This window comes from Delphinapterus leucas, chromosome 15 (assembly GCF_059928025.1).
Source record: "Delphinapterus leucas isolate spDelLeu-1000000601 "Yukka" chromosome 15, BTC_Dleu_Yukka2, whole genome shotgun sequence".
NCBI classification, from domain to species: Eukaryota; Metazoa; Chordata; class Mammalia; order Artiodactyla; family Monodontidae; genus Delphinapterus; species Delphinapterus leucas.
Window position 1 is genome coordinate 38,037,981 of NC_143143.1, and position 26,471 is coordinate 38,064,451.

General features: G+C 51.8%; 2 protein-coding genes and 1 pseudogene across 14 annotated transcripts in view; 1 reads left to right on the forward strand and 2 right to left on the reverse strand.

The window, feature by feature from the left end:
• Positions 1 to 1,906, reverse strand: part of RAB11FIP3 (RAB11 family interacting protein 3) — a 79,324-nt gene extending 77,418 nt beyond the window's left edge. For 8 of the 10 annotated variants that reach the window (XM_022594339.3, XM_022594337.3, XM_022594338.3 and 5 more), the window contains exon 1: positions 877 to 1,905. In XM_022594339.3, coding sequence (XP_022450047.1) covers positions 877 to 1,443 — 567 coding nt within the window. In that variant the 5' untranslated portion in view covers positions 1,444 to 1,905. Of the gene's footprint in view, positions 1 to 876 lie in introns of all 10 variants that reach the window. The other 2 variants (XM_089896461.1, XM_089896466.1) reach the window with 2 other exon arrangements.
• A 4,072-nt stretch (positions 1,907 to 5,978) lies between these two features.
• On the reverse strand, positions 5,979 to 25,872 carry DECR2 (2,4-dienoyl-CoA reductase 2). 4 transcript variants are annotated; one of them, XM_022594326.3, is made up of 9 exons: positions 25,158 to 25,343; positions 19,561 to 19,629; positions 18,421 to 18,472; positions 17,703 to 17,838; positions 16,063 to 16,187; positions 15,901 to 15,994; positions 15,650 to 15,754; positions 14,919 to 15,136; positions 7,959 to 13,883 (listed from the first exon to the last, which is right to left on the reverse strand). In XM_022594326.3, exons 1-8 carry the CDS (start codon positions 25,235 to 25,237, stop codon positions 14,919 to 14,921), a joined length of 879 nt encoding a protein of 292 aa, XP_022450034.1. In that variant the 5' UTR covers positions 25,238 to 25,343; the 3' UTR covers positions 7,959 to 13,883. The 4 variants fall into 4 exon arrangements, with proteins under 4 accessions (XP_089752604.1, XP_022450034.1, XP_089752603.1 ...); XM_089896478.1 differs by lacking the exons at positions 7,959 to 13,883; positions 17,703 to 17,838; positions 18,421 to 18,472; positions 19,561 to 19,629 and adding an exon at positions 5,979 to 6,452 and having other exon boundaries at positions 25,158 to 25,860; XM_089896477.1 differs by lacking the exons at positions 17,703 to 17,838; positions 18,421 to 18,472; positions 19,561 to 19,629 and having other exon boundaries at positions 25,158 to 25,857.
• Positions 17,170 to 17,631, forward strand: LOC115803745 (small nuclear ribonucleoprotein Sm D2 pseudogene; annotated as a pseudogene).
• Positions 25,873 to 26,471: the final 599 nt, after the last annotated feature.

Genomic DNA, 26,471 nt, shown 5'->3' on the forward strand with positions numbered 1-26,471 from the left:
AAGTCAATAAAATACAGAAACTAGCAGATCAACCTTTTGTGATTTCCCACTACTAAGTAAAATATTTAAAAATGAACACCAGTAACCTATTTGATGTCTATTTGAGTTAACAGCAGAACATACACAGCCCTGCTGCTGTCTCCACATAAACTTTCATAAGTGCTGAGATGGAGGAAGGCCTGGATCTTGAGGCCCACCTTCTCCCAGAGCAGCCGCAGCCCTGGGAGCTGCACAGGACTCATTGCCCTGTGCATTCCCGTCACCTGTCCAGCACCTCACCTGTCCTACAAGAGTGGAGATGGCCCTGATGGAGTTCTGCTCGAGTCTGTATTCACCACTGTGCTCTTAGGCTCATTCCCCTCCCTCTGGGGTTCATCCCTTTCCCTTCCGCACAAAAGGTATGGAAATGACCGTTTTTCACGTTCACGGTTTCCCCAACAACGAATCTACCTAAAACATAAGCCAAACACACACAGTAAAGTAACTGCGCTCAAAATAGATTAACATGATCTTAAGCGTCCAAGTGCAGCCTGTCCTTTGCAGACCGAAGAAGTGAATTACTTCAGCCAAACCAGACCTGGGCCCTCAGTTGGGGGAACCGCTGGCACTTCTCCATCCAGGCGGCACTTTTATTCGGCAGCCTAGGGGCATGTCCCCACGCCAGGAGCATCTCTCAATTTAGGAGAGATAAGCTTGTGTGGCTTGGGATGGCAGGGAAAGAAACTGACTCCCGGGAATAGAACCTCTTTAAAGGGGGAAGAGGTGCTTCAGCGAAATTCAACCAGAGGTGAGAGCAGAAGAACTGAATCAAAAGAGAACGCGGGACCGGCACTCCGCGAACACCGCGCGGGGCCCGTCTGCCACGCTGCGAGTTACCTGTTCTGCCCCATAGACGGTGGCGAACTGGACGAAGTCTTCGATGCGGACGAAGCCGTCCCCATCCCCGTCCAGGGCATCGAATACGGCTCGGAGGCGGGGGCCGTCCTCCGGACACCCCGCGGGCTCGCTCGTTAGCGGGCAGGTCTGGCTAAAGTCCGAAGGCCGGTCCGGGTCCCCGGGGCCCAGCTCTAGGGCCGGCTCGCCCACCGCGGGGGACGCCAAGGAAGGAAAGAAGTCGACCTCGCCCCTCAGGTGATGGCTGCGGCTGAAGTCCTGAGCGCGGACAGACGCGCTGTGCGGGGGGCCGTCACCCTCCTGCTCCGTCATCCAGGAAAAGAGCGGGCCGAGTTCCGGCAGAGGCGGGTCGGGGTCGGAGTCCCGGCTCGAGCGCTGCGGCTGCCGCTCCCGCCCCGGAGCTCGCCCAGCATCCGCGCCGGCCGCGAGGTCCTGCGGGCCGAGCCCAGGGCGCGGGGCGGGGGCGGCGGGCGCTCCGGGCCCACCGGGCTCTGGGTCGGGGCCCGGGCCGCCCGCTGGGGAGGCCGGCCAGCTCGGGTCCATCTTCATGGGCGCGACCCCAGCCGCGGCGCGGGCCCGCGAGGCCAGTGGTGCGGCGGGCGGCGCGGGCGGCAGACAAAGGCGCTCAGGGCGCGGCGGCGGGCGCGGGCATCCCCGCGGCGGCGCGGGCGGGCGCGCGCGGGGCGCCCGGACTGCTCGGGCTGGCGCTCGGGCCCTGCTTCGCCCTCGCCCATCTTCGCGCCGCGCCTCAGCTGTCCTCGGCCCGGCGGCGCGGCGGGCGCGGGCCCATGGCGGCGGCGGGCGGCCGAGGGAAGTCGAGGGGGGAGAGCGGGGAGAGGACGCCGAGGAGGGGGACGCCGAGGAGGGGACCCTAAGGAGGAGGAGGAGGAAGAAGACCCTGATGAGGAGGACGACGCGGGGGTGTACGCTGAGGGGGACGCAGCCTAGGCGGACGACGAGAAAGCACCCGAGGTACCGGAGCGCACACCACCGCCCTCGCCCCGCCCCCCGTTCGGCCTGACGTCATCACGTCGCGCTGCACGCTGGCCCCGCCCCTCGCCGCCTTGTTATAAAGGCAGGCGCCGGCGCGGCTGCGTGGTTTGGGGTTTTCGGTCCCTCGCCGTGTACCGGTGTTTGGGAGCAAGAGGTGGGAGCAAGAGGCTGTGGGCCCGGGCGTGACGTCATCGACCCACGCACTGGACGGATGGACTGAGTCCTGAAAGTGTAAAGCGCTCCCACAAATTGATAAGCAACGAACACGATTCTAATGGGGCCGGGGAAGTGCAAGTGGCGCCCTCCGCAGACGCCCGTCGCGCGGAAAAGTCCAGGCGTTGACCTGCGGCAGCAAGAGCAGCAGCCCCCGCCTGAGTGTGGAAGGGCCCTGAAAATGAGGTCCATCACTTGTGACCGAAGGAACGCGTGGCCAAACACTGATACCTTTTTTTAAATCTATGACAAGTGCTTTTTTTCCCGTAGGCTATCCAGTGTTCATCACCGGTGTACGGTCAAGCCTCCCGAGCACTGCGGCTGTCTTTGACAACTGACATGTGTTTCTCTAGATGTCACTATCGTCAGTGGGGACACAGGGTGCCAGGCAGCAACATGGGAACCTTGAAGCAGGCATGAAAGCGGAGACATGCTGGATAGGAGCCGGTGAGCTGCCAGGCCTCAGGCGAGGTGCACTTAACATTACAGGCTTCATTTAGAGCCTGTAATGAGATGTATCGGGGAAAGCACCAGCACTAGGTATGTTCATAAGCATCTTTGGCAAGAACCAAAGGAAACTGAACCTGTTTCCAAGTGTACCGTGAGGAGCAGTGTGTTAATTAACTGATTCATCTCCCATGACAAAATCCCAGGGCACATGGCACCAGATTTTGTGAGGTTGGCATTGGGGAAAAGAAGGGCAAAGGAATACCACCCCGCAACCCAAAAACTATATTCTCAATTTCTTATAAGAGCTGTATGCTTTCATGAGGAAGATACTGCATTCAAAGAAAATTATCTCCAGTTTGGCAAGAATCTGAAATTGGACTGGTGCCTTTGGCCAGATACAGTTTTCAGAGGTAGTTACAGTGATGTGTCAACCTTTCTAAATAAGGGTATTAATGTGGAGGAGGTAAAACCAAATGAGGCGAGGGCTGTGCCCCGAGGAAGCAGCACTCCTACTGCTACTGTGCCAGTTCATGAAAAATCTGCATTCCTTGGCTGGCTGATGCACCCAAACAGAACCCCAGCATGGAAAGCATGCACCTACCTGCTTAGACCACTTCAAGAAACTCTGTTCCTGAAATATTAAAGGTAACAAGTTCCTGGGCACTTGGACTGGGCGTTTGGACCTCAAGCATCCCCTGTAGACATTTTTTTAATATATGAATTTATTTATTTATTTATTGTTGGCTGCGTTAGGTCTTCGTTGCTGCGCACGGGCTTTCTCTAGTTGCGGCAAGCGGAGGCTACTCTTCGTTACGGTGCACGGGCTTCTTATTGCGGTGGCTTCTCGTTGCGGAGCACAGGCTCTAGGCATGTGGGCTTCAGTAGCTGTGGCTCGCGGGCTCTAGAGTGGAGGCTCAGTAGTTGTGGTGCATGGGCTTAGCTGCTCCATTGCATGTGGGATCTTCCCAGACCAGAGAGCAAACCTGTGTCCCCTGCATTGGCAGGTGGACTCTTGACCACTGCTCCACCAGGGAAGTCCTCCCTTTAGACATTTTTGATCTCTAACATTCAGGATGAAATGAATCAGCTCAAGGGAAGCAGCCCCTGCTGCCATTTTAACCTGCTCCTCCATGCCCACCCCGTGCACGTTTTAATTTAGCCATGTAACAGGTACCCAGAAGAGGAAGGGAGAGGGTGGGGTGCAGCTCACATCTGTTGGCTTTTGAGTCTGAGTGAATGTCTGTGAAAACCTCCCTCTATGAGTCTTTCTTTTTGAAAGGTACCTGGGTTAAACACTTTTGGAACTCTCAAGCAAATGGGTCTCCTTGATCCCTCTTCCCTGGTGACCTCTGACCTACGGAGAAAGATGGGAAAATAAAGACCAGCAAGGTGACTCAGCAGATTCTTAGCTGTGTAGCACAGCCCTGTTGGACCTGACAAGGGAGCAAAGGGAAAGTAGGTCAAGAAGCCTCAGTGGAAGAATGCACATGTCTCTCCTGGGATAGGGCCTCTCCACCACCTGGGTGAGATCTGGCCACTGACAGGAGGAAGGGGAAGGTGACAGGCAAGGATAAATTTGATCACAAATCTATCTTATTTAATGCACATTTTTAAAATATGGAAATACACCAAAATTACAAAAGAGATTACATATGATTTCTCCCATTTTTGCTAGTCTGATGAACTTAAAACGGCAGCTCATCTTGTCTTATTTGAATTTAGCTGAATGCTAATGTGGTTGAGTGTTTCTTACTGTGTTTACTGACCACTAGGATCTGTGAATTGCCCAATTGTAGCACTTGCTTTTCTTTTGGGTTCTCTGACTTCTTCTTTAGGTAAAATCCCTCATATGTTTTTGATGTTGCAAGTATCTTCTCCCTGCCTGTGACACCTTCATGAACTCTGCCTGTTAGGGAAGATTAGACATAAATCTTTCATTTTGGATAGTCAAACCCATCATTTTTATCCTTGGTGGCTTTGCTAATCATAAGGAAGATGGACTTTCCTATAGCTGGTGCTAGTTGTCTGTACAGAAACCTTACAACTAGATCCCTATGTCATATCAGATACAAAAATAATTAGAGCCATCAAAGACATAAAAGTGGAAAGCAAGGGAATTCCCTGGCACTCCAGTGGTTAGGACTTCATGCTGCTGAGGGTGCAGGTTCGATTCCTGGTCAGGGAACTAAGATCCTGCAAGCCACAAGGTGTGGCCAGAAAAAAAAAAAAAAAAGCAAAACTTTAAGAAGACGTTGAAAAATATCTTTATGACCTTGGAGAAAGAAAGTTTCTTACACAAGAATAAAAATTACAAACCATTTTAAAAAAGACAATCACTTAAAGTTAAATACATTAAAATTTAAGCTTTCCGAAAGTAAAGGGACACAAATCAAATAGGGGGTGGGAGGGCTGGGGGAGAGGGAAATTTGTTGAAGTGAAGGAACTGTTTCATATCTTGATTGTAATGGTGGTTCTATAACTGAATGTGTTTGTCAAAATTCACAGAACTGTACACTACAAAGAATGAATTTTACTGTATGTAAATTATGCCTTAGTAAAGATTAATTTAAAAAAATTATCCTTCTGTTTGATGAAAGACACATCATAGACTGGTGTCTTAGTCTGCTCATGCTGCTGTGACCAAATGCCATATACTGGTTCGTTAAAAAGCACGTTTATTTTTCATAATTCTGCAGTCTGGGAAATGGAAGATCAAGATGCCAGTGTTAACCTAAAACAATTAAAAAGCCAGTTATTTTACCAGCAACATGGGTTTACTCAGAAGCCACAAAGAGTTGTAATTGGAGACATGCAACTATGTCCAGCAAAGGAAAGGAAATGCTTTTATAGGGGAGAAGGAGGAGTTGAGAGGAGCTGTCATAAACAAAGAGCCCATTGGAGGAAACTGGGAGTTCTAGGTGCAGTGGCTTTTCATTGGCTGAGTTGTGACAGTCTTTCATTGGCTGGACTGTTGCTGGTCAAAGAGAAATTGTTTCTTCCTCCTGCTGGGTAGTAAAGTAGTATCCCTTCCTGCTGGGACATGTTGGGATCTGTGCTGATGTTGAGTGGTATGTGCATGAAAGCTCCCCTGTCTGGCACCCTGGTTCCATTTTGGTGAGGTTTCCTTTCATTACTTTTCACACCAGCAAATTCCTTCCTGTTGAGAGCTCTCTTCCTAGCTTGTGGTGAGGGTCTCCTTCTAGGTGTGTCCTAGCATGGTGAAGAGAGCCATCTCTCCCTCTTCCTCTTTTTATAAGGCAGCAATTCTATCATGGGAGGTCATCTACATGAACTCATCTAATGGTAATTATCTCCCAAAAGGCCCCATCTCCAAATACCATTGCTTTGGGGGCTAGGGCTTCAACACATGAATTTGGGGGGACACAATTCAGTCCATAGCAACTGGGAAGAGATATTTAAAACAGATGCAACTGACAATGGATTTATTTCCAGAATACACAAGAATTCCTCAAAAAACAGTAAAAGAACAGCAACCTAGTAGAAAAATCAGCAGTGAATACAAATAAGCAGTTCCAGAGGAAGAAACTCAATTGGCCAATAAACATATAAAAAGATGCTTAACCACACTGATAATCAAGGGAATGAGTAACGATAGCATTTGACATCAATCAGTAGAAATTTAGTCTGATGTCAACCAAGTGTGGGGATTCACAGAACTAATACACCTGAAGCTCTGTGTCCCCTTAACCTGGCACTCCTGCTTCTCCACCTTCAGGTCCAAGAGGAGGAAGGAAAGGGGTGTTGAGGCAGCCCTGGTTTCCGTAGTCCCGTGAAGAGCTTGCTGGCTGGCTGAGGGGAAGTATGTTGTGATGGAATACTGAGCAGTTTCAGCAAATGGATCACATCCTCACACAACCACATGGGCAGACTTCTAAAACAAGCTGTGTGAGAAAGCAAGTTACAGAACAGATACTGTGTAATACCATTTTTGCAAAGTTTCAATACATATATTGTTTTTGAACACCTTCATTTGTAGTAAAAATACCAAAACGAAAGTGGGAATTATATTGAGGGGGACAGAGGAGGAAAGTGGTAAAAGGTAGCTGTACCTGTAACATTTATTTCCTCCCAAAACGGGCAGACTGGGAATAAACAGGACACAGTACCAACATCTGGTAAACCTGGCGGGTGAGTACATGTGTGTCCGGTCTTGTCCACATATTTTAAGAATTTCATAATTAAACACTTTTTAAATTCAGTAAGTAAATCCTGTACCCAAAGTCTCAAAGATATCCACCTCTATTTATAGCATTTCCTTTCTCAAGTATGTCGTTAAGCTATTTGGAATTTTTTTTTTTTTTTGGCTGCGTTGGGTCTTCATTGCTGGCACGGGCTTTCTCTAGTTGCGGCGAGCGGGGGCTACTCTTCGTTGTTGTGCGCGGGCTTCTCATTGCGGTGGCTTCTCTTGTTGTGGAGCATAGGCTCTAGGTGCACGGGCTTCAGTAGTTGTGGCACATGGGGTCAGTAGTTGTGGCTCGCAGGCTCTAGAGCGCAGGCTCAGAAGTTGTGGCGCACACGGGCATAGTTGCACTGCGGCATGTGGAATCTTCCAGGACCAGGGCTAGAACCCATGTCCCCTGCCCTGGCAAGCAGATTCTTAACCACTGCACCACCAGGGAAGTCCCTGGACTTTTTAAAAATGTGGTGTAAAATAGGGACCCACTTTTGTTTCTCTCACTTAATGAGCCAGTTTCCCAGAACCATCTGTTCTTCCACCACCTATTTGTGAGACCATCCCTATCAGCCATTTGAAGATTGAAAGTAAGTTGTGTCCAAGGTGGAGTGATGTTGGGAACCCAGACCAGAGAGTTGTGGAGCAGTTCTCGGGGGGTCTAAAGAAGCCCACCTCCCATGGGGACAGGACAGATGCTTCTGTGACAGGTCCCTTCTCAGCAAGCACTACGGGCTGTGCTGGGCCGGACATCTGCATTTGGAGCAAGCCCTCCACCCAGAGCTCCAGGAGGAGCCAGCCCGCAGTCAAGGGGAAGCCTCTCAGCTGGCCAGTGATGGACCTAGTGCCCCAGGGAGGCCATGGATGTGCCCTGGAGATGGACAGCAGGAGGGGGCAGAGCTTTATTCTGGAGGACGAAGTGACCTGCCACAGGCCCGTGATGGGGCCAGAGCAAGGGAGGAGCAGGGCCACCAAACAGCCTGCCACTGGGCGCCCCAGGAAAGGGGTTCTGGACCTGGCTGAGGGCTCAGCACCTCTACCTCCTGTCCCACCTTCTCCTCCCGCCCAGAAGATGCTGGCCTCCCCCTCCCAGTCCTGAACTGCCATCCTGGCTGGGTCACCTGGGGATGAAGGGGCAGGGAGAAATGAGGGGGTTTCCAAGGGGCGGGAGGAGGCGTTTTACAGGCGATGGGTATGTTCATCCTCTTGATTGTGGTGATGGTTTCACGGATGTAGAAATGTCAGAACTCACCAAACTGTAGATTTCACTCATGTGCAGTCTTCTGAATGTCAGTTATACCTCAATCAAACTACAAACTGCTGGCCAAATATTTTCAATTTAAAAATTTTAAAAACTACATATACATTTTGTGTAGGGTAAGTAAACTGAGAACAGAGTCAATTTTAGGTCTAGATCACACACACCCTCCCCGTGGCCTCCTGAAGCCAAGAGCACAGTCCATACTTCTGTTTACTGATATTTATTCAGTGGGGAAGGATTTTTTTCTCACCTTCAAGTTTAGTAAAGTACATTTCTTAGAGTAAAAATAGACCATGAGTTTGTAAGGCACAATTTAATTCCTCCTGACTCAGCCGAGGTTTGGATGATTTTCTTATTTTAACATTTCACTCTGCAGTTGCTGGCACCTGGTCCCATCTTCCTGTGAGGACAGGCATCTCCAGTCCCCACAGCGCCCAAATCCCACACCTCCCACGCCTCCCCTGCAGCCAGAATCACAGCCCACGGCGGGGGGATGGGCGCCAAGCACCAGGCGGGGAGAGGTTTGTACGCAGATTCAGAACTTCCTTTCTTAGCCTCGGGTCACATTTTCCAGAGGTGAAGATATAATTCACACCATTCTCCTCCCATGGGGTAAAAATTGTCCAAATTACATGTGATAGTGGAAAAGTTAAACGTTAATTCTGCATATTCCTAACATTCCTTATTCCTTCTTCAGCAGACACCTGTCAGGTGCTGTCTCATTGAGATGCTCTGATGTAGGGATGTGATGAGGTGCCCCCCAAATACTCCAAAATGTGAAAATAAAGTTATCCTCTGGGAGTTAAGGAACTCCATACTAATAACATGTGTCACCTAGGAAATAATGCAAGATAATCAGTAAATAAATGACTAAAGAGTTATAGAAACCTCTGTCTGCTGACAGGGTAATGTAGGTTTAATCCCAGAGACCTGAACCAGGATGCAGCGGTAAACATGAAATCCAGCAATCCCATCTGAGGGGCTGTTCCCTTGAAGGGCCCGATTAGCACAATCAAGGAAAAGGGAAGTCCAAAGAAGGATCCGGTCCCCCACGGCCCCTAGGACAGAAGAGCCGAGTTGGGCAGAACTCTGGCCCAAGAGGTGAGCAGGGAGCCTCTGCCATCTCCCACTGGCCCTCGGGTTTTGCCAGAGAGGGGACCTGAGACTCATGCGATCTCACACACACACACACACACACACACACACATTCTCACCACGCTGGTCTACACATTGGTTTCTAGTGAGTGTGTTTGATGTGAGTCAGGACCCACATGGGATGCCTGCTCACACGTGTTTTCTAGAAGCAGTGGGAGTTACCAGGTTCATATAATGCAGTCAACCCTTGGCCGTGGTTTATTGAGCAAGAGCCAGACCCTGACCCGAAGGGAGCACCTTTCCCAAGAACGGGTATGTGTGTCTGACAGAAGGAATGCCGTCTCTTTTCAGGGGGCTGGGCTACAGCTTGCACACAGGGCGGCTGGGACCTGGGCAGAGAGAGCAGAAGGGCAGCGAGGGGAGAGGCAGGTTCACAGGGCAGGTCAAGTGGGAGAAGGAAGAACCCCCGAGCCCTGGGCCCCAGCTTTGTCCCCAAGCTCCAGTGCATCCCACCCCTGGAGCCTGTGAACTTCCCAGGATCTCCCCCCACATCCCCTCTTTGTATCTGTTGCAGCATCCGGCAGAGACCAGCCTAAGTGCCCAGAGGGAAATGCCCCAAGGGGCCCACGCCCAGCCCCCTCCCCGGCCTGGGAAGCCCTGACCCCGGAGAGCCCCTCTGCCCTGCTCAAGAGGACATGGCTGCCCGAAGAGCCCCTCTGCCCTGCTCAAGAGGACACGGCTGCCCAGCTGCAGCATGATCGGGCCTCGGGGCAGAGCCAGGGGCGAGCAGGACCCCGCCTGGATACACAGCCCAGGGTGGGGGCGTGACCACTGCAAGGCAGGCTCAGTCTGACCCACACGAGAAGGACAAAGCAATGTGAGGGTCAGAGGAGAGGGGAACATCTGCTGAGCCTCCAACTGGCAAGGTGCTTGGGGATTTACCATCTCTCCCTGCTTCACTCCGTGAGCCCACATGCATGGCCGAGAGGAAGTTCTGGAGGGACAGTCGTGCTTGTGCCAGCCCCCAGCCAGGGCACCAGGCAAAGGGCTCAATGTGTACCTGGTGGGTGGACCGCGTCCGGGCGAGGTCAGCCTCAACCTCCCAAGTCTCCTCCTCCATCGGGGTGGCCCACCCCTGGCAGGTCCCACAGTGCGCGGGGACACCAGAGACCTACATGTGGAGGATGCCAACCAAGGGACCAAGAAACAAAGCAGCACGACCTCCAGCCCTTTCCGCGGTGACCGCAGACAAAGCACAGGCAAGCCAGTGAGTTTTACCAAGTTACCATGGCAACAGGAGTCGGCAGAGAAACTCCCCCAAACTCCCCCAAGTTAACAGTTTAGTTAAGTGAATTTTAAAGTTCACTGCATCATGGCGACGCCTCGGGGACACCTTGTGTGGCTCACAACACACAGGGGTCATTCACATATTCATTCAAAAAACCGTACAGGGCTTCCCTGGTGGCGCAGGGGTTGAGAATCTGCCTGCCAATGCAGGAGACACGGGTTCAAGCGCTGGTCTGGGAAGATCCCACATGCCGCGGAGCAACTGGGCCCGTGAGCCACAACTACTGAGTCTGCGCGTCTGGAGCCTGTGCTCCGCAACAAAAGAGGCCGCAATAGTGAGAGGCCCGCGCACAGCGATGAAGAGTGGCTCCCCGCTCGCACAGAAACGAAGACACACAGCCAAAAAAATAAAATAAAATAAAAATAAAAATGTACAACGTGGAGCAGGGGCTGGAAGGCTGCACCCCAGTGGTGGGCAGCCCTATGCTGTAGCCATGATGCTTCCTGTTTATTTTTTTAATTAACTTATTTGTTTTGGTTTGTTTTTGTTTTGGCTGTGTTGGGTCTTCATTTCTGCACACGGGCTTTCTCTAGTTGCGGAGAGCAGGGGCTACTCTTCGTTGCGGTGCGCGGGCTTCTCATTGTTGTGGCTTCTCGTTGCAGAACACAGGCTCTAGGCGCACAGGCTTCAGCAGTTGTGACACGCGGGCTCAGTAGTTGTAGCTCGCGGGCTCTAGAGCACAGGCTCAGTAGTTACGGCGCACGGGCTTAGTTGCTCCGCAGCATGTGGGATCTTCCCAGGCCAGGGCTCGAACCCATGTCCCTTGCATTGGCAGGTGGATTCTTAACCACTGTGCCACCAGAGAAGCCAGCCCGTGATGTTTTTATGTGTAGTTCTGAAAAGACGTGAGGCATCCTCATGCCATGGAAGGGGGACTCGGAGTGGGCAGGGTCTGTAAATCAGCTTCCACAGCTGAGGTTCACACATAAAAGATGATCCTTCCTTTCAGAGAACCTGGCATTTCCTAAGGGAATTGTAGAGATTGTTAATGTGGAAGGGGACAACCTAGTTCTCTGCCAACTGCCACCAAGTCCGAGTGCCACTGCTGGGGCCGGTGTTAACCCCCTCACCACATGCACCTGGCCCTCCTTGCCAGCCCGTCCCAGAGCCCACCTGGCAAGTGACACGCGCCAGGTGTGCCCATGACCCACAAGCCCCCAGCAGGTGTCCTGGACCTGCAGGATGACAGCCGGGGCTGGTGGGCTAAGCCAAACAGCGAGGCAGATTCCTTACAGCCAAACTGACCACCACATGCAGACGATGAGCAAGGGCACGGACCTCATGGTGTGTGCAACTGTGATGTTTAACTTTGTGTCAACTTTACGGGGCTAATGTGTGCCCAGATAGCTGGTAAATCAGTATCTCTGGGTATTTCTCAGAGATTAGCATTTGATTCAGTAGATGGAAGACCTGACTTCATCAATGTGGGCTGAGAAAGGGCAAGTTCCCTCGCTCTCTGCTTGAGCGGGGACATCCACCTTCCGGTGCCCTTGGCTGTCGGAGCCCCTGGTTCTTGGGCCTTCGGGCTCAGACTGAATCACGCCATCTGCTTTGCCGGGTCTCCAGCTTGCAGTTGGCAGATCATGGGACTTCTCAGCCCCCACAGTCACATGAGCCAGTCCCTATAATAAATCTCCTGCAGATCTATATATATCCTACTGGCTCTGTTTCCTGGAGAATCCTGACTAACAGTAATAAAAGGCTCACTCCTTTCATTCTCTTCTGTCCTCCTGGAGCTACGCTGCTGTTGAGTCCCAGGCCTTTGAATGTGGCTGGCGGGACACCCTCCCCAGGGCCTTCTCTGTCTCCTCCAGGGACGGCAGGCCTCAGCTCTCTGGCACGTGGGGTCTATGGTTGCAGCTCCCCAGGAACTGCCTTCATGGTTCTTTCCTCCTCCCGTGGCATCACGAGCGCCCATCTGCCTGCCTTGCTGGTAGACTTGATGCCACCACACCTTGGTCTCTGTTTAAATGGCAAGCGGAGCTCCTTCTGCCCGGTGGCCTCCCTGCCATGCCCCTGCACCCATGAAGGCGGGAAGGAACTCAGGTAGGCGTGGATATCTGGGGCAGAGGGCTCAAGCTCAGGACTCTAGTGGCAGCACCAGGAGCTTGCAGGGCAGGCAGCGCCCCCCGCCCCCCTCCAGGACCAGCTGTGGAGGACACCCCTCCCACCAGGGGAGCAGACAGCCTCCCCTCGCCTCAGGGTGGGCTCCCCCTGCCTCAGGACCAGGGCTTCACGCATTAGGTAAACAGTGTTTTCTAAACTCTTCACAGAAAAAAGACAGGAAGTAGACACACCACTAAATACCCAGATCACCAGTGATTCTGTTCAGGTGCCCTCCTCCTCCTTCTAAAAACATTTGCGAAGTCCAATGAATAGATATTTTCACAGGAAAATGATTATTTTTTAAGTAAATGCATTTTCTGGCAAAACTCTAGGACCCGTGCTTATGCAAATGGACGGTACAGATGGGGGCAGGGTGGGAGGCAGGGAGGAAGGGGGCACCCAAGCCGCATGTCCAGCCAGAGGGCAGACCAACAGCTTTGAGCACCTTGAAGTTTGTAACAAACAGCACAGAAAACAAGCCCAGGATCCAAGTGGCCCCCTTAGGTCCTGGCCTGGGTGTGTTTCAAAGAGTGGTCATTGGGGAATAATTGAGGGTCCAGAGATCCCCCACCCCCTGGGCCTGAGGGAGGGTGCTGGTGACAATGGGGACAGGCCACCTGGAGGACCTAGAAAGTGAGCCCTTAAATGACCAAGGACTAAGTCCTCTGGGGATGTCCCAGGAAAGGACAGACTCCAGGGCAGGTGGGGAGCAACCCTGCCCATGTCACTGGAGGCCGGCAGAGGTCCCTTCTGCAGCCTACACCCCCGGGGATAGGACCCAGGACACAGGTCTTGTGGAGAGGCTTAAACACGCTTCTCCAGCCTCCCTAGTTTGGCATCTCTTTGCCAAGCAAAGGTCTCAAAGCGGGAGAGCAAGGAAGAGAAGATAGCCTGAAATGCCCCCTTCTCTCTACCCAGGCCATGGGAGCCACCTCAGGACACCCACTGGATGCAGGCAGGAGGGGAAAGGAGGCCAGCCTAGGCAGGGGCTGGGGTGGCGGTACAGCCCTGACCCTGGGTTGTGCAAGGGGGACACCCCTGCGTCCTGGCCTCAACACTCTCGAAGCGCTGGAACCCAGACCTCCCCGGCGTGTGTGAGCAGGTCAGCAGGCCAGCCACACTGCCTAGTCCCTGCCCCCCATGCATGGGAGACAGGGCCATGGGGAGGGAATGTGGATGCAGCACGGTTCCTAGAGGAAAGGCCAGTCTCTGCTTCAGACACTCTTTTTGGAATTGTCAGGTTTGGCGCTCAGGCTGGGCAGGCGGGAGGCAGGTCGCAGGGATCCGAGAGCAGGTGTGGACCAGCGCCTCTGCAGCACACTGTCCCCTGCCTGTCAGAAATGCCAGCAGACACAAGGTCACTGGAGAGCACTGAGGGGCACCCACCTCCTGCACAGCCCTGGGGGTGTGAGTGGCCAGGCTGGGGCGGGCAGCAGGCCACCAGGCCGTGTGCGTCTCCTGGAGGTGGATACAGTGGCCCCCTCTGCCCCCTCCCAGCCCTCCATCAGTACTCCTCACCCCAGCGACCGGGGAGCCTGCCCAGCACCCACACCCTCCCGCCACCTGGTCGCCCGCATGCCCCGGGCACTGAGAACGTGTCTGCCGGCCACCAAACCACAGATGGCCAATCAGCAGCTCCTGTCCTACAAACAAGCCCACCTCTGAGACTGGGGTTCTCCACAGAAGCCCACGCCAACTGCAGCTTCATGGTGTGACTGAACGCTGTGAGCTCCTGGATGTCCCTCCAGCACTCCCGCCCCCAGGACGGGACAAGAGCCAGCCAAAGTCCTAGAACGTTCCTGCCACCACCCTGCGATGGGGACCCAGGAGGCTTAGAGGCCAGGTCCCAACCGGGGCGGTTACATCTCCTCAGCCATCCTCAAAGGAAGCTGCTGCTCAGAGGACTAGGATGAGCAGGTCTCAAGGGCTGGCCATACCCCTGGGACTGGTGGGGGAGGAGGGGAAGCAGAGAGCAGCGGCACCTTCCCCCGCCCCCATGGGCCCAGCAGGCCCTCAGGCCCCCAGAGAGGGTCACCCAGGGGAGCTCCCAAAGAGAGACAGGGTTCCCAGCCTCTTCAGGTAAGCCATACAGGCTCTGGTTTTCAGGGAGGCCCCGAGGTCTGCGGTGCAGCTCCGTGGGGCCAGCCCCTCCCAGCACCACCCATCTGCCCTGGAAGACTCAAGCCTTGCCCTACGTGTGGAGCAGGGGAACCCAACAGTGCCTGAGAATACATCTAGAAATACACATAAGAGACTGAGGAGAAAGGCATCAGGCCCAGCACAGTGACCATCAGTCCACTAGGTGGGTATTTTGGGGAGGGGGCCAAGGACACAGGTGACCCCTGAAGGTGGGAGTGGCACATCACCTAGAGCTTAGCAGAGAAGGATGAGAAGTCCGCCAGCGACTGGATGTCGTTAGGGAATGTCAGCCAGGCCCCACCATCAACCACCAGCAGGGCCCCCGTCACATAGGATGCCAAAGGGCTGGCCAGGAAGAGGGCGCTGTGGGCGATCTCCGTCTTGTTCCCCAGCCTCTGCAGGGGGCTTGCCAGGAACTTTGCCCTCATGCTGGCCTGTGGGCCACCTGGGAAGCAGTGGGAGGCTCAGCCCCTGTGGGCCCCAGGACCCCGGGGCCCTCCACCCTCCCCTGCCCAGCTTTCCCTGAACCACACCCAGGAATGTTGGGGGCATCGTTAGCATCATCCTGGGGGAGCAGGAACAGGCCAGGTACAGTAACACCACTACAGAACCAGCACAGGGCCTTTCTCTGCTCACCCTGCCAAGGCTCTGGAGGCTTCAATGGGGCCCCACTTTGTGTCCGGCTCACACATCAAGGCCAGCAGCCCCTGGCCTCTAGCTCTAGGGGGCAGCTGCCCAAGTCCAGCTGACCCTTAGTCCATTGCAGGGCTGTGCGAACTGTCCCCAGCCTGGAGACGGACTCTTTGCCCACCCTGGGAAGCCATGAGGATTTGGCACTGATCCCAGGCCTGTCCCAGCCAGGTGGGAGGGGAGCCCTCGGAGGCACGGTGGAGGGGGCGGGGGTGCCTGTGCTTAGGGGAGCACCCGCTGGGGGGCCTGGGCTCCCCGGGAGCCTTACCCAGCCGCCGGAAGCCCTCTGTGCCGCTGATGGGGCCAGGGGCAAGGCTGTTGACGCGGATGTTCTGGGGGCCCCACTCCACAGCCAGGTGCCGTGTCATCGCATCTGCGTGGGAGGCCGGCAGGCATGAGGGAGAAGCAGGGCTGCTCTGCCTTTAGAGAGGCCCAGTTGGGGGTTGGGGGACACTGCCGGCCTCCGGGGACAGGGATGGGGAAGAACCCACGTGGGCAGACCAGAGGGGGCGCCCGTACCCACGGCCGCCTTGGCAGAGCCTGCATGCACTTGGAGCACCTGCCCGCGGGTACCCAGGGTTGCAGTGATGTTCACGATCACCCCTCCATGGCCCTGCAACACACGAGAGGGGCAGTGAGCGGTGGCCAGAAGCGGGGAGGCCCTGGCCGCGGGACACTCACATGGAAGAACTTCTCGTAGAGTACGCGAGACACGTTGAAGGTGCCCAAGGTGTCGATGTCCATCACGGTCTTGAAGGCGTTGGAGGACAAGGCACTGGCAGGGCACAGGAAGTTCCCGGCTGCACCTGCCAGTGGAAGGAGAGAGTGGATGGTGCTGGAGCCCCGGGCAGTTGAAGCATCTGGACCCTCAGGGTGGCCCAGGTTGGCCAGGGAAGGAAACCTGAGCATTTGGACAAGTTCCTGAATGACAGGCAGGATGGGTTTTATGGGTTGGATTGTGTCCCTAAAAAAAATTCGCTGAAGTCCCAACCCCTGGTGCCTGTGAACGTAACCTTATTTGAAAAGATGGTCTTTGCAGATGTCATCAAGGTAAGAGTAGATCATACTGAATTAGGGTGGCCTAAGCCCAAGGATTGGCATCCTTAAAAAGAAGAGGACACAGACGTGCACAGGGGATGGCAGTGTGAAGGAGGCAGAGGCTGGAGGGAGGGGTGCAGCCCAGAGCCAAGGCCTACCAGGCAGCAACCCCAGGAGCTGACGGCAGGGCCTGGGACAGAAGCTCCGCCGAGCCTTGTTTTCAGACTTCTGGCCTCCAGACTGTGAGAGAATATATTTCTGTTGTTTTAAGCTGCCCAGCTTATGACTTTGTTAGTGGCAGGAAAATAAGACGCAGGATGTTTTTAAAGGAAATTTCAGCAAAAATGAACCTGAATGTAAAATAGGGACTATAGTTAACCGTATGTATCGATATCGGTTCCCCGGTTGTAACAAATGCAAGGTGTTCATAGTATGTGGAGTTCTCTGTACTATCTGCTCAATTAGTCTGCGAATCTAAAACTATACTAAAACAATAACGTGTAGTCCTTTTTCTTTAAGGGGGAATTTCAGGACACAAGAGTGGCCCTACTCTATGATTCAGCCTAGTTCACAGGGCATCCTCTTGAGCCACAGCTGCACTGACCCGGAAGGAGCTGAGCTGGGCTGAGACAGGGGCCTGGAGCCAGGACAGTTCTGGGGCCTCCAAACAGGGAGATCTGGTATTGCTGACCTGTCAGAAGCCCCCAGGCCAGAAGGCCGAAGCAACGTGGAGGAGACATTAGTGACTTGAGAGCACGGCCACCACCACTGCCACCATGTGCCTCCTCAACAAGCCCAAGGGTGAGATGACCCCAGAGGAGCTGCAGAAGCGGGAGGGGGAAGAGTTTAACATGGGTCCACTCGCCGTGCTCACACAGTCGGTCAAGAACAACACCCAAGTGCTCATCAATTGCCACAACAAGAAGCTCCTGGGCCGTGTGAAGGCCTTTGATAGGCACCGCAACATGGTGCTGGAGAAAGTGAAGGAGGTGTGGACCAAGGTCCCCAAGAATGGCGGGAGCAAGAAGAAGTCCAAGCCAGTCAACAAGCACCGCTACATCTCCAAGATGGTCCTGTGTGGGGTCATTGTGGGGTCATTGTGGTCCTGTGGAACTCGCTCACGCATAGCCAGCAAGAAGGGGCCTCCTCCCCGCAGTCAGAACTTGCCCCCTCGTTTTTCAAAGACCTGCCCTTTGCGCTGGGAATAATAAAGTACTGTGATTTTTCTAAAAAAAAAAAAAAAAAAAAAGGAAGACCCCTGGCCTCGCTCAACAGTGACTCACAGTTAATGAGAATGTCGATCTTCCCGAACTCCTTCAGAGCCTGCTCCACGGCTGCCATGATGGCCAGGGGAGCTCGGACGTCCAGAGATAAAGGGAGGCACTTCTGGCCAGTGGCAGCAGCCAGCTTTCTGGCAGCCTAGAAGCCGGACAGGAAGAGAGAGGTGGGCAGCAGGCCGGTGGCCTCAGCCTGGAGGAACAGCCCTTCAGAATCTAAGGATGATGAGCCAGGTTCTGCCAGGAAGCCGGGCTCTGCTGCTGAAACCCACTCTGCAGAGACACAGCTGGCAAGTGACCACTCCCTAGGGCCATGACCCCTGGTGGACGCTGCTAAGACAGCCTGCACCCTCTCCCCTTTCATCACCCTCCAGGCCCCTGGTCACTAGTCACAGGTCAACGGCAGCTCTAGCTGACGTCCAGTCCCTGCCCCGAGACCAGCCATGGCAGTGGAGAGACTCTCCACCCTCATGACCCTGGTGAGTCCAGATATCTGTCTTGGGGCCACAGTACCACCCAGCATAAGGGTTCCCACACAGGACCCAATAAGTAGATTCTTTAAAAAGATAAGGATGTCCCTGTGGGCCACTTCCATTGAAGCTCTGTATTTGGAAGAGGGGCAGGTTTTGGTGTAATCGTCCTTGGAACATCAGGACCCTCCAGGCCCAGGCTCCCAGCCCCCAAAGCTACCCATGGACACGTGGGCACAGGAGAGACCCCTTACCATCGACACTCTGGGAAGACTTCTGCTGGCGATGACTGTGTGGCAGCCGTGCCTGCAAAGCCAGAGGGCAGGCGTGAGGGCAGCAAGGTGCAAGGGACACGCCCAGCCGGGCTCCTGCCTGGCGCTTGAAGCAAAGGTCCCCCTCCCCAAAGGGTCTCTCAGGCTTAAACACCAGCCTAGGGCTAAAGGCACATCTAGCAGAGGACACAGGGGCCTCTGTGGGGCTGAGTGACTGTGGCAGGACCTCAGGCAGGCACCACTGGTTTCTGGGCTGGGTCTCTCTGGCATGAGGTATGCCAGCCATGCGGGGATGTGGGCCTTGCCCCAAACACCATGTGAGCAGCTGTGAGTCTTGGACACAGGGCCCAGACTCTGCATGAGTCCTGCTGGGTCCACCTGGGTCTCCCCGGGAGGCTGGAGTGAAGGACAGAGAGCCCATTCCAGGGCCAGGGCACCTCCCCTGCCTTACCTCCCGACAAACCCAGCCTCAAACTCAGTAACAGTACCAGCTACCACCTGCTAAGCCAGTCCCACTGAATCCTCAGAACACCACAGCACAGCTGGCCACGCTCTGCTCAGAGAAGCAACAAAGCTTCCAGCTCGGAAAACAAATTCACCTGGAATGGATGAGTCCCAAAATCTCATCCAGTGGGACATCTCTGAAAAGCAGGGTCCTGGAGGAAACCAGCTTCACCTCCCCTAACCCCAGCCTAACTCTAGGCCTCTCCTAGGTGGGGGTGACAAACTGTTGACCTGGGCCTGAGACCACAGACCTTGTGTCCCAGGAGACACTGTGCTCTGCATGGTGCCAGGGTCCAACTCGGCCCACCCTGACCCTGGCTCAGCAAGACCCTGGGGGACACTGCAGTAGAATTACCTCAACCTTTGGATCCTCCCGCTTTGTACAAATGGGGGTGCTGAGGCCAGAGCCCAACAGTCTAGACTAATCTCTAGAAGAGGCTGTAGTCTTGCCTCTCCCCGGACAGCACTTGACCCCTTTCAGATGCTCTCTGATGGCCCTGGGGCTAGAGGGGTTCCCACCACCCACCGGCATTTTGCCCAAGATCCCAGGGTCCAGTGGGGTCCATGCAAGGGGGTGGGGAACAAGATGGGGCACAGAGCACACAGAGCAGTGCTTACCGCATGAAAATCTCAGCAATCCGGAACCCAATTCCAGAGCCACCGCCTGTGATGAAGGCTACCTTGTCCCTGAGAGAAGAAAATAGAGGCTCTTTAAAGAGGCCCCTGTTAAATGGGGGCGGGGAGGAGGTGCTCCTGGAGGACATTGACCCTCTGCACTGGGCACTTCTGTCAAATTTGAGAAACGCTGCTTTTTAAAGCCTGCATTCCTCAGCTTTTTGAATCTTTGGGAAGAACGTCTCTATGCATAAAAGTCTCTATGCAGAAAGTTACCAATTAAGTGAGAAATGTTTCCAAAACATACAAGCCTTCCTCCAGCCACCTGCTAAGTGGATAGAGTAGACGGTTCCTGGAGAAAGAGAAACACGCATGGCTTTCTTGACATAAGAGAAGCATTTTTGGCCTAAGCCATTCTATGATCTAAGCCTGGTCACAGTCTTGTCCTCGAACAGGTCTCAGAAGAATACAGAAACTGGGACTTCCCTGGTGGTCCAGTGGTTAAGACTCCGTGCTCCTGATGCAGGGGCCTGATCCCTGGTCAGGGAACTAGATCCCGCATGCCACAACTGAAGATCCCACATGCCATCCCACATGTCACAACTAAGACCCGGTGCTGCCAAATAAATAAAAATTTTTTTTAAATAAAAATGGGTAGGGGTCACATATATATGCTGTCTACAAGAGACCCACTTCAGACTTAGGGACACATACAGACTGAAAGTGAGAGGATGGAAAAAGATATTCCATGCAAATGAAAATCAAAAGAAAGCTGGAGTAGCAATACTCATATTAGATAAAATAGACTTTAAAATAAAGAATGTTACAAGAGACAAGGAAGGACACTACATAATGATCAAGGGATCAATCCAGGAAGAAGAAATAACAATTATAAATAGATATGCACCCAACATAGGAGCACCTCAATACATAAGCCAACTGCTAACAGCTATAAAAGAGGAAATCGACAGTAACACAATAATAGTGGGGGACTTTGGGCTTCCCTGGTGGCTCAGTGGTTAAGAATCCGCCTGCCAATGCAGGGGACACAGGTTCAAGCCCTGGCCCGGAAGATCCCACATACCGTGGAGCAACTAAGCCCATGCACCACAACTACTGAGCCTGTGCTCTAGAGCCCATGAGCCACAACTACTGAGCCCACGCACCACAACTACTGAAGCCTGTGCACCTAGAGCCTGTGCTCTGCAACAAGAGAAGCCACCGCAATGAGAAGCCTGCACACCACAACGAAGAGTACCCCTTCTCACTGCAACTAGAGAAAGCCTGTATGCAGCAACGAAGACCCAACACAGTCAAAAATAAATTAATTAATTAAATTTTAAAAAAGTAATAATAATAGTGGGGGACTTTAACACCTCACTTACACCAATGGACAGATCATCCAGACAGAAAATTAATAACAAAACACAAACTTTAAATGACAAAATAGACCAGATAGATTTAATTGATATTTATAGGCCATTCCATCCAAAAACAGCAGATTACACTTCCTTCTCAAGTGCACATGGAACATTCTCCAGGATAGATCACATCTTGGGTCACAAATCAAGCCTCGGTAAATTTAAGAAAATTGAAATCATATCAAGCATCTTTTCCGACCACAACGCTATGAGATTAGAAATCAATTACAGGGGAAAAAAACATAAAAAACACAAACACATGGAGGCTAAACAATACATTACTAAATAACCAAGAGATCACTGAAGAAATCAAAGAGGAAATAAAAAATACCTAGAGACAAATGACAATGAAAACACGATGATCCAAAACCTATGGGATGCAGCAAAAGCAGTTCTAAGAGGGAAGTTTATAGCAATACAAGCCTACCTCAAGAAACAAGAAAAATCTCAAATAAACAATCTAACCTTACACCTAAAGGAACTAAAGAAAGAAGAACAAACAAAACCCAAAGTTAGCAGAAGGAAATAAATCATAAAGATCAGAGCAGAAATAAATGAAATAGAAACAAAGAAAACAATAGCAAAGATCAATAAAACTAAAAGCTGGTTCTTTGAGAAGATAAATAAAATTGGTAAACCACTAGCCAGACTCATCAAGAAAAAGAGGGAGAGGACTCAAATCAATAAAATTAGAAATGAAAAAGGAGAAGTTACAACAGACACCGCAGAAATACAAAGCATCCTAAGAGACTACTACAAGCAACTCCACGCCAATAAAATGGACAACCTGGAAGAAGTGGACAAATCCTTAGAAAGGTATAACCTTCCAAGACTGAACCAGGAAGAAATAGAAAATATGAACAGACCAATCACAAGTAATGAAATTGAAACTGTGATTAAAAATCTTCCAACAAACAAAAGTCCAGGACCAGATGGCTTCACAAGTGAATTCTATCAAACATTTAGAGAAGAGCTAACACCTATCCTTCTCAAACTCTTCCTAAAAATTGCAGAGGAAGGAACACTCCCAAACTCATTCTATGAGGCCACCAGCACCCTGATACCAAAACCAGATAAAGATACTACAAAAAATGAAAATTACAGACCAATATCACTGATGAATATAGATACAAAAATCCCCAACAAAATACTAGCAAACTGAATCCAACAACACATTAAAAGGATCATACACCATGATCAAGTGGGATTTATCCCAGGGACGCAAGGATTCTTCAATATATGCAAATCAATCAATGTGATACACCATATTAACAAATTGAAGAATGAAAACCATATGATCATCTCAATAGATGCAGAAAAAGCTTTTGACAAAATTCAACACCCATTTATGATAAAAACTCTCCAGAACGTGGGCATAGAGGGAACCTACCTCAACATAATAAAGGCCATGTACGAAAAAACCCACAGCAACATCATTCTCAATAGTGAAAACCTGAAAGCACTTCCTCTAAGATCAGGAAAAAAACAAGGATGTCCACTCTCGCCACTATTATTCAGCATAGTTTGGAAGTCCTAACCACTGCAATCAGAGAAGAAAAAGAAATAAAAGGAATACAAATTGCAAAAGAAGAAGTAAAACTGTCACTGCAGATGACATGATAATATACATAGAGAATCCTAAAGATGCCACCAGAAAACTACTAGAGCTAATCAATGAATTTGGTAAAGTTGCAGGATACAAAATTAATGCACAGAAATCTCTTGCATTCCTATACACTAACAACGAAAGATCAGAAAGAGAAATTAAGGAAACAATCCCATTTACCATTGCAACAAAAAGAATAAAATACCTAGGAATAAACCTACCTAAGGAGGTAAAAGACCTGTACTCAGAAAACTATAAGACACTGATGAAAGAAATCAAAGATGACACAAACAGATGGAGAGATATACCATGTTCTTGGATTGGAAGAATCAATATTGTGAAAATGACTACTACCCAAAGCAATCTACAGATTCAATGCAATCCCTATCAAATTACCAGTGGCATTTTTTACAGAACTAGAACAAAAAAATCTTAAAATTTGTGTAGAGACACAAAAGACCCCGAACAGCCAAAGCATACTTGAAGGAAAAAAACGGAGCTGGAGGAATCAGACTCCCTGACTGCAGACTATACTACAAAGCTACAATAATCAAGACAATATGGTACTGGCACAAAAAGAGAAATACAGATCAGTGGAACAGGAAAGAAAGCCCAGAGATAAACCCATGCACCTATGGTCAACTAATCTATGACAAAGGAGGCAAGAATATATAATGGAGAAAAGATAGTCTCTTCAATAAGTGGTGCTGGGAGCACTGGACAGCTACATGTAAAAGAATGAAATTAGAACACTCCCTAACACCATACACAAAAATAAACTCAAAACGGATTAAAGACTTAAATGTAAGACCAGACACTATAAAACTCTTAGAGGAAAACATAGGAAGAACACTCTTTGCCATAAATCACAGCAAGGTCTTTTTTGACGCAACTCCTAGAGTAATGGAAATAAAAACAAAAATAAACAAATGGGACCTAATGAAACTTAAAAGCTTTTGCACAGCAAAGGAAACTACAGACAAGACGCAAAGACTACCCTCAGAATGGGAGAAAATATTTGCACATGAAGCAACAAAGGATTAATCTCCAAAATACATAAACAGCTCATGCAGCTCAATATTAAAAAAAACAAACAACCCAATCAAATAATGGGCAGAAGACCTAAATAGACATTTCTCCAAAGAAGACATACAGATGGGCAAGAGGCACATGAAAAGCTGCTCAACATCACTAATTATTAGAGAAATGCAAATCAAAACTACAATGAGGTATCACCTCACATGGGTTAGAATGGGCATCATCAGAAAATCTGCAAACAACAAATGCTGAAGAGAGTGTGGAGAAAAGGGAACCCTCCTACACTGTTGGTGGGAATGTAAATTGATACAGCCACTATGGAGAACAGTATGGAGGTTCCTTAAAAAACTAAAAATAGAATTACCCTATGACCCAGCAATCCCACTACTGGGCATATATGCAGAGAAAACCATAATTCAAAAAGACACATGCACCCCAATGTTCATGGCAGCATTATTTACAATAACCAGGTCATGGAAGCAACCTAAATGCCCATCAACAGACGAATGGATAAAGAAGATGTGGTACATATATACAATGGAATATTACTCAGCCATAAAAAGGAATGAAGTTGGGTCATTTGTAGAGATGTGGATGGACCTAGAGACTGCCATACAGAGTGAAGTAAGTCAGAAAGAGAAAAACAAATATCGTATATTAACGCATATATGTGGAACCTAGAAAAATGGTACAGATGAACCGGTTTGCAGGGCAGAAATAGAGACACAGACGTAGAGAACAAACGTATGGACACCAAGGGGGGAAAGTGGTGGGGAGGCGTGGTGGTGGGATGAATTGGGAGTTCGGGATTGACATATATACACTAATATGTATAAAATAGATAACTAATAAGAACCTGCTGTATAAAAAAATAAATAAAATAAAATTTTTAAAAAATGGGTAGGGGTCAAACTCTATCCAAGTTAAAAAAAAAAAGAATACAGAAACTAACGATTGTCATCAGCAAGAGAAGTAACAATAGCAAAGATAATAAATCAGGTTTAAAGACTCCCAGTTGTTTCCATGGTAAAGATTAGCCTGAAGTGCGCAACCATCAGATCAACTGGAACCTCAGGGATGATGACCCTTGTGACTTCAATCAATTAAAGCTTGGTCTCTCAACCGCCCAAACCCTTCATGAATATGCATGCACCTTTAGCTTAAAAATTCCCCAAATTTGCTGTGCGGGGAGACTCCGCTTTGGGGAAAATCTCCAATGTTCTCCTTACTTGCTGCTGGCAATAATAAATCCTTCCCTCTCCTGACCTTTGGCTTGGTTGTGTCCTTTGACACTCACCCCCACCTCGGAGCATTGCTAATGAACACCCACCACCACCCACAGGACAAACAGACCGTGCTCACAGCCATGCAAAGATCAGAACACCAGCAGTTGCATCTCTGGGGCACCTGGACCTCCGGACAGTCTGGCCACCAGGCATGGGGTCCTCACGCATCCCAGTAAAACCGCAGTCCCCGTGCGCAGGCGCCCCCGCCCCCTGCCCGGCTCCCTGGGGCGCCCCCGACACGGCCCTCACCGAAGCAAGTCCGGACAGAAGAGGTGGCGGTACTCCGGGAGACAGTCGTCCTCGCTGACATCAGGCGGTGGCTGGGCCATGGCGCTCGGTGCGGGCCTGGGAGGCTAGAACAGCAGGGGCCCGCCGGGATCAGGACTCCGACCTCGTCCTCCGGGGACAGGTGGCGCTGTGCCCGCGCCCTCCTCTCTGGCTGGCCTGGGACGAGGAAGCCCGGCCCACCCGGCGCTCGCCCCTCTCGGGACGCCCCGCCTCCGCGTGCTCTCGCTCCTCCCAGGAAGCCCCGCCTCCGCGTCCCCTCGCTCCTCCCAGGGCGCACCAACCACCCCGGCCCTCCCTCTTCCCAGGACAACCGGGTCCTTCCCGGCCCTCCCCCCGCTTCTCCCAGGACGTCCGGCCCCATGGCCGCGCGGCCTGCTGGGACTGGAAGTCACTCCGGGCGCCAAGGTGTGCGCAGGCGCAGTGCGGCGGGCAGGTTCTCGCGGCGTAGGAGCGGTGAACGCGGCTGGGAGCTATCCGCTTTCCCGACTGCTTTTCACAAGACTGGGCGTCAGTGCCGGGGTCGGAGCTGGCCGGACACAGGGGACACTCGGTTCCCGGGCTAAGGTGGAGCTCGCGGGCCGGCCCAGGGCCCCTCGGCTTCCCTCACCGCCCTGGGCCCTGCTGTGCATTTAAAACACCTGGTCGGACTCGCCCAGCATTTAAAGTTCCTCGCCTCCTGGACGCTTCCCTTTCCTGTTGCAAAAGTGTGACGTAGAAGAGGGTAGGAGAGTAGAGCCCAGAAAAGCCATGGGAAACAAGGAAGGCCCTTCTCTCGAATGGCCAGTCCCAAGGTTGGCTCCCAACACGACCCTCTCGCGGCCAGTAAAGTCAGTACACTTCATCCGTGCCCTCATGTGTAGGCACAGAGAGCAACCAAAGCCGGGAATCCGGGACCAGCGCTTCCGTCGGCAAGACGTCAAATTTGAGTGAGGACCAAGTCGGCCTCAGCAGGTGTAATGATGTGTGGTGTCCAGTACCTGTGACAAGTGACCGGGGACACACCTGAGGACCAGGCGTAAGTGTGTAGTGTCAGTGTGGTCACCAGCCTTTCTGCCCTGGGGGCGGCTTCAGTTCCCTGCCTACCCCTTCCTGCAACCCTCCAGTCCTGCCTAGGGCTCCTCCTTCAGGGAGAGCACTAGCTCAGGGGCTCAGCTTGGATTCCCCAGATTTCAGGCTGGAGGTCTCTGGACCTCTGCCTGTCTCATACATTCAACAAAGTTATTGACTTCCTCCTGGTGTGTGAGAGATGGTAAGCTTCATTTGTACTTTCAAGCT

Coding starts and splice junctions, on each gene's coding strand:
- DECR2 (XM_089896478.1), bottom strand. CDS start 25,557: ATGGGGCCGGACGTCCTGGGAGAAGCGGGGGGAGGGCCGGGAAGGACC. Junction 16,188..25,157: donor TTCTGTCCGGACTTGCTTCG/GTGAGGGCCGTG, acceptor TTCCACTGGCAG/GTGCAGCCGGGAACTTCCTG. Junction 15,137..15,649: donor AGAGGGCTTCCGGCGGCTGG/GTAAGGCTCCCG, acceptor ACTGCTTCCCAG/GTGGCCCACAGGCCAGCATG.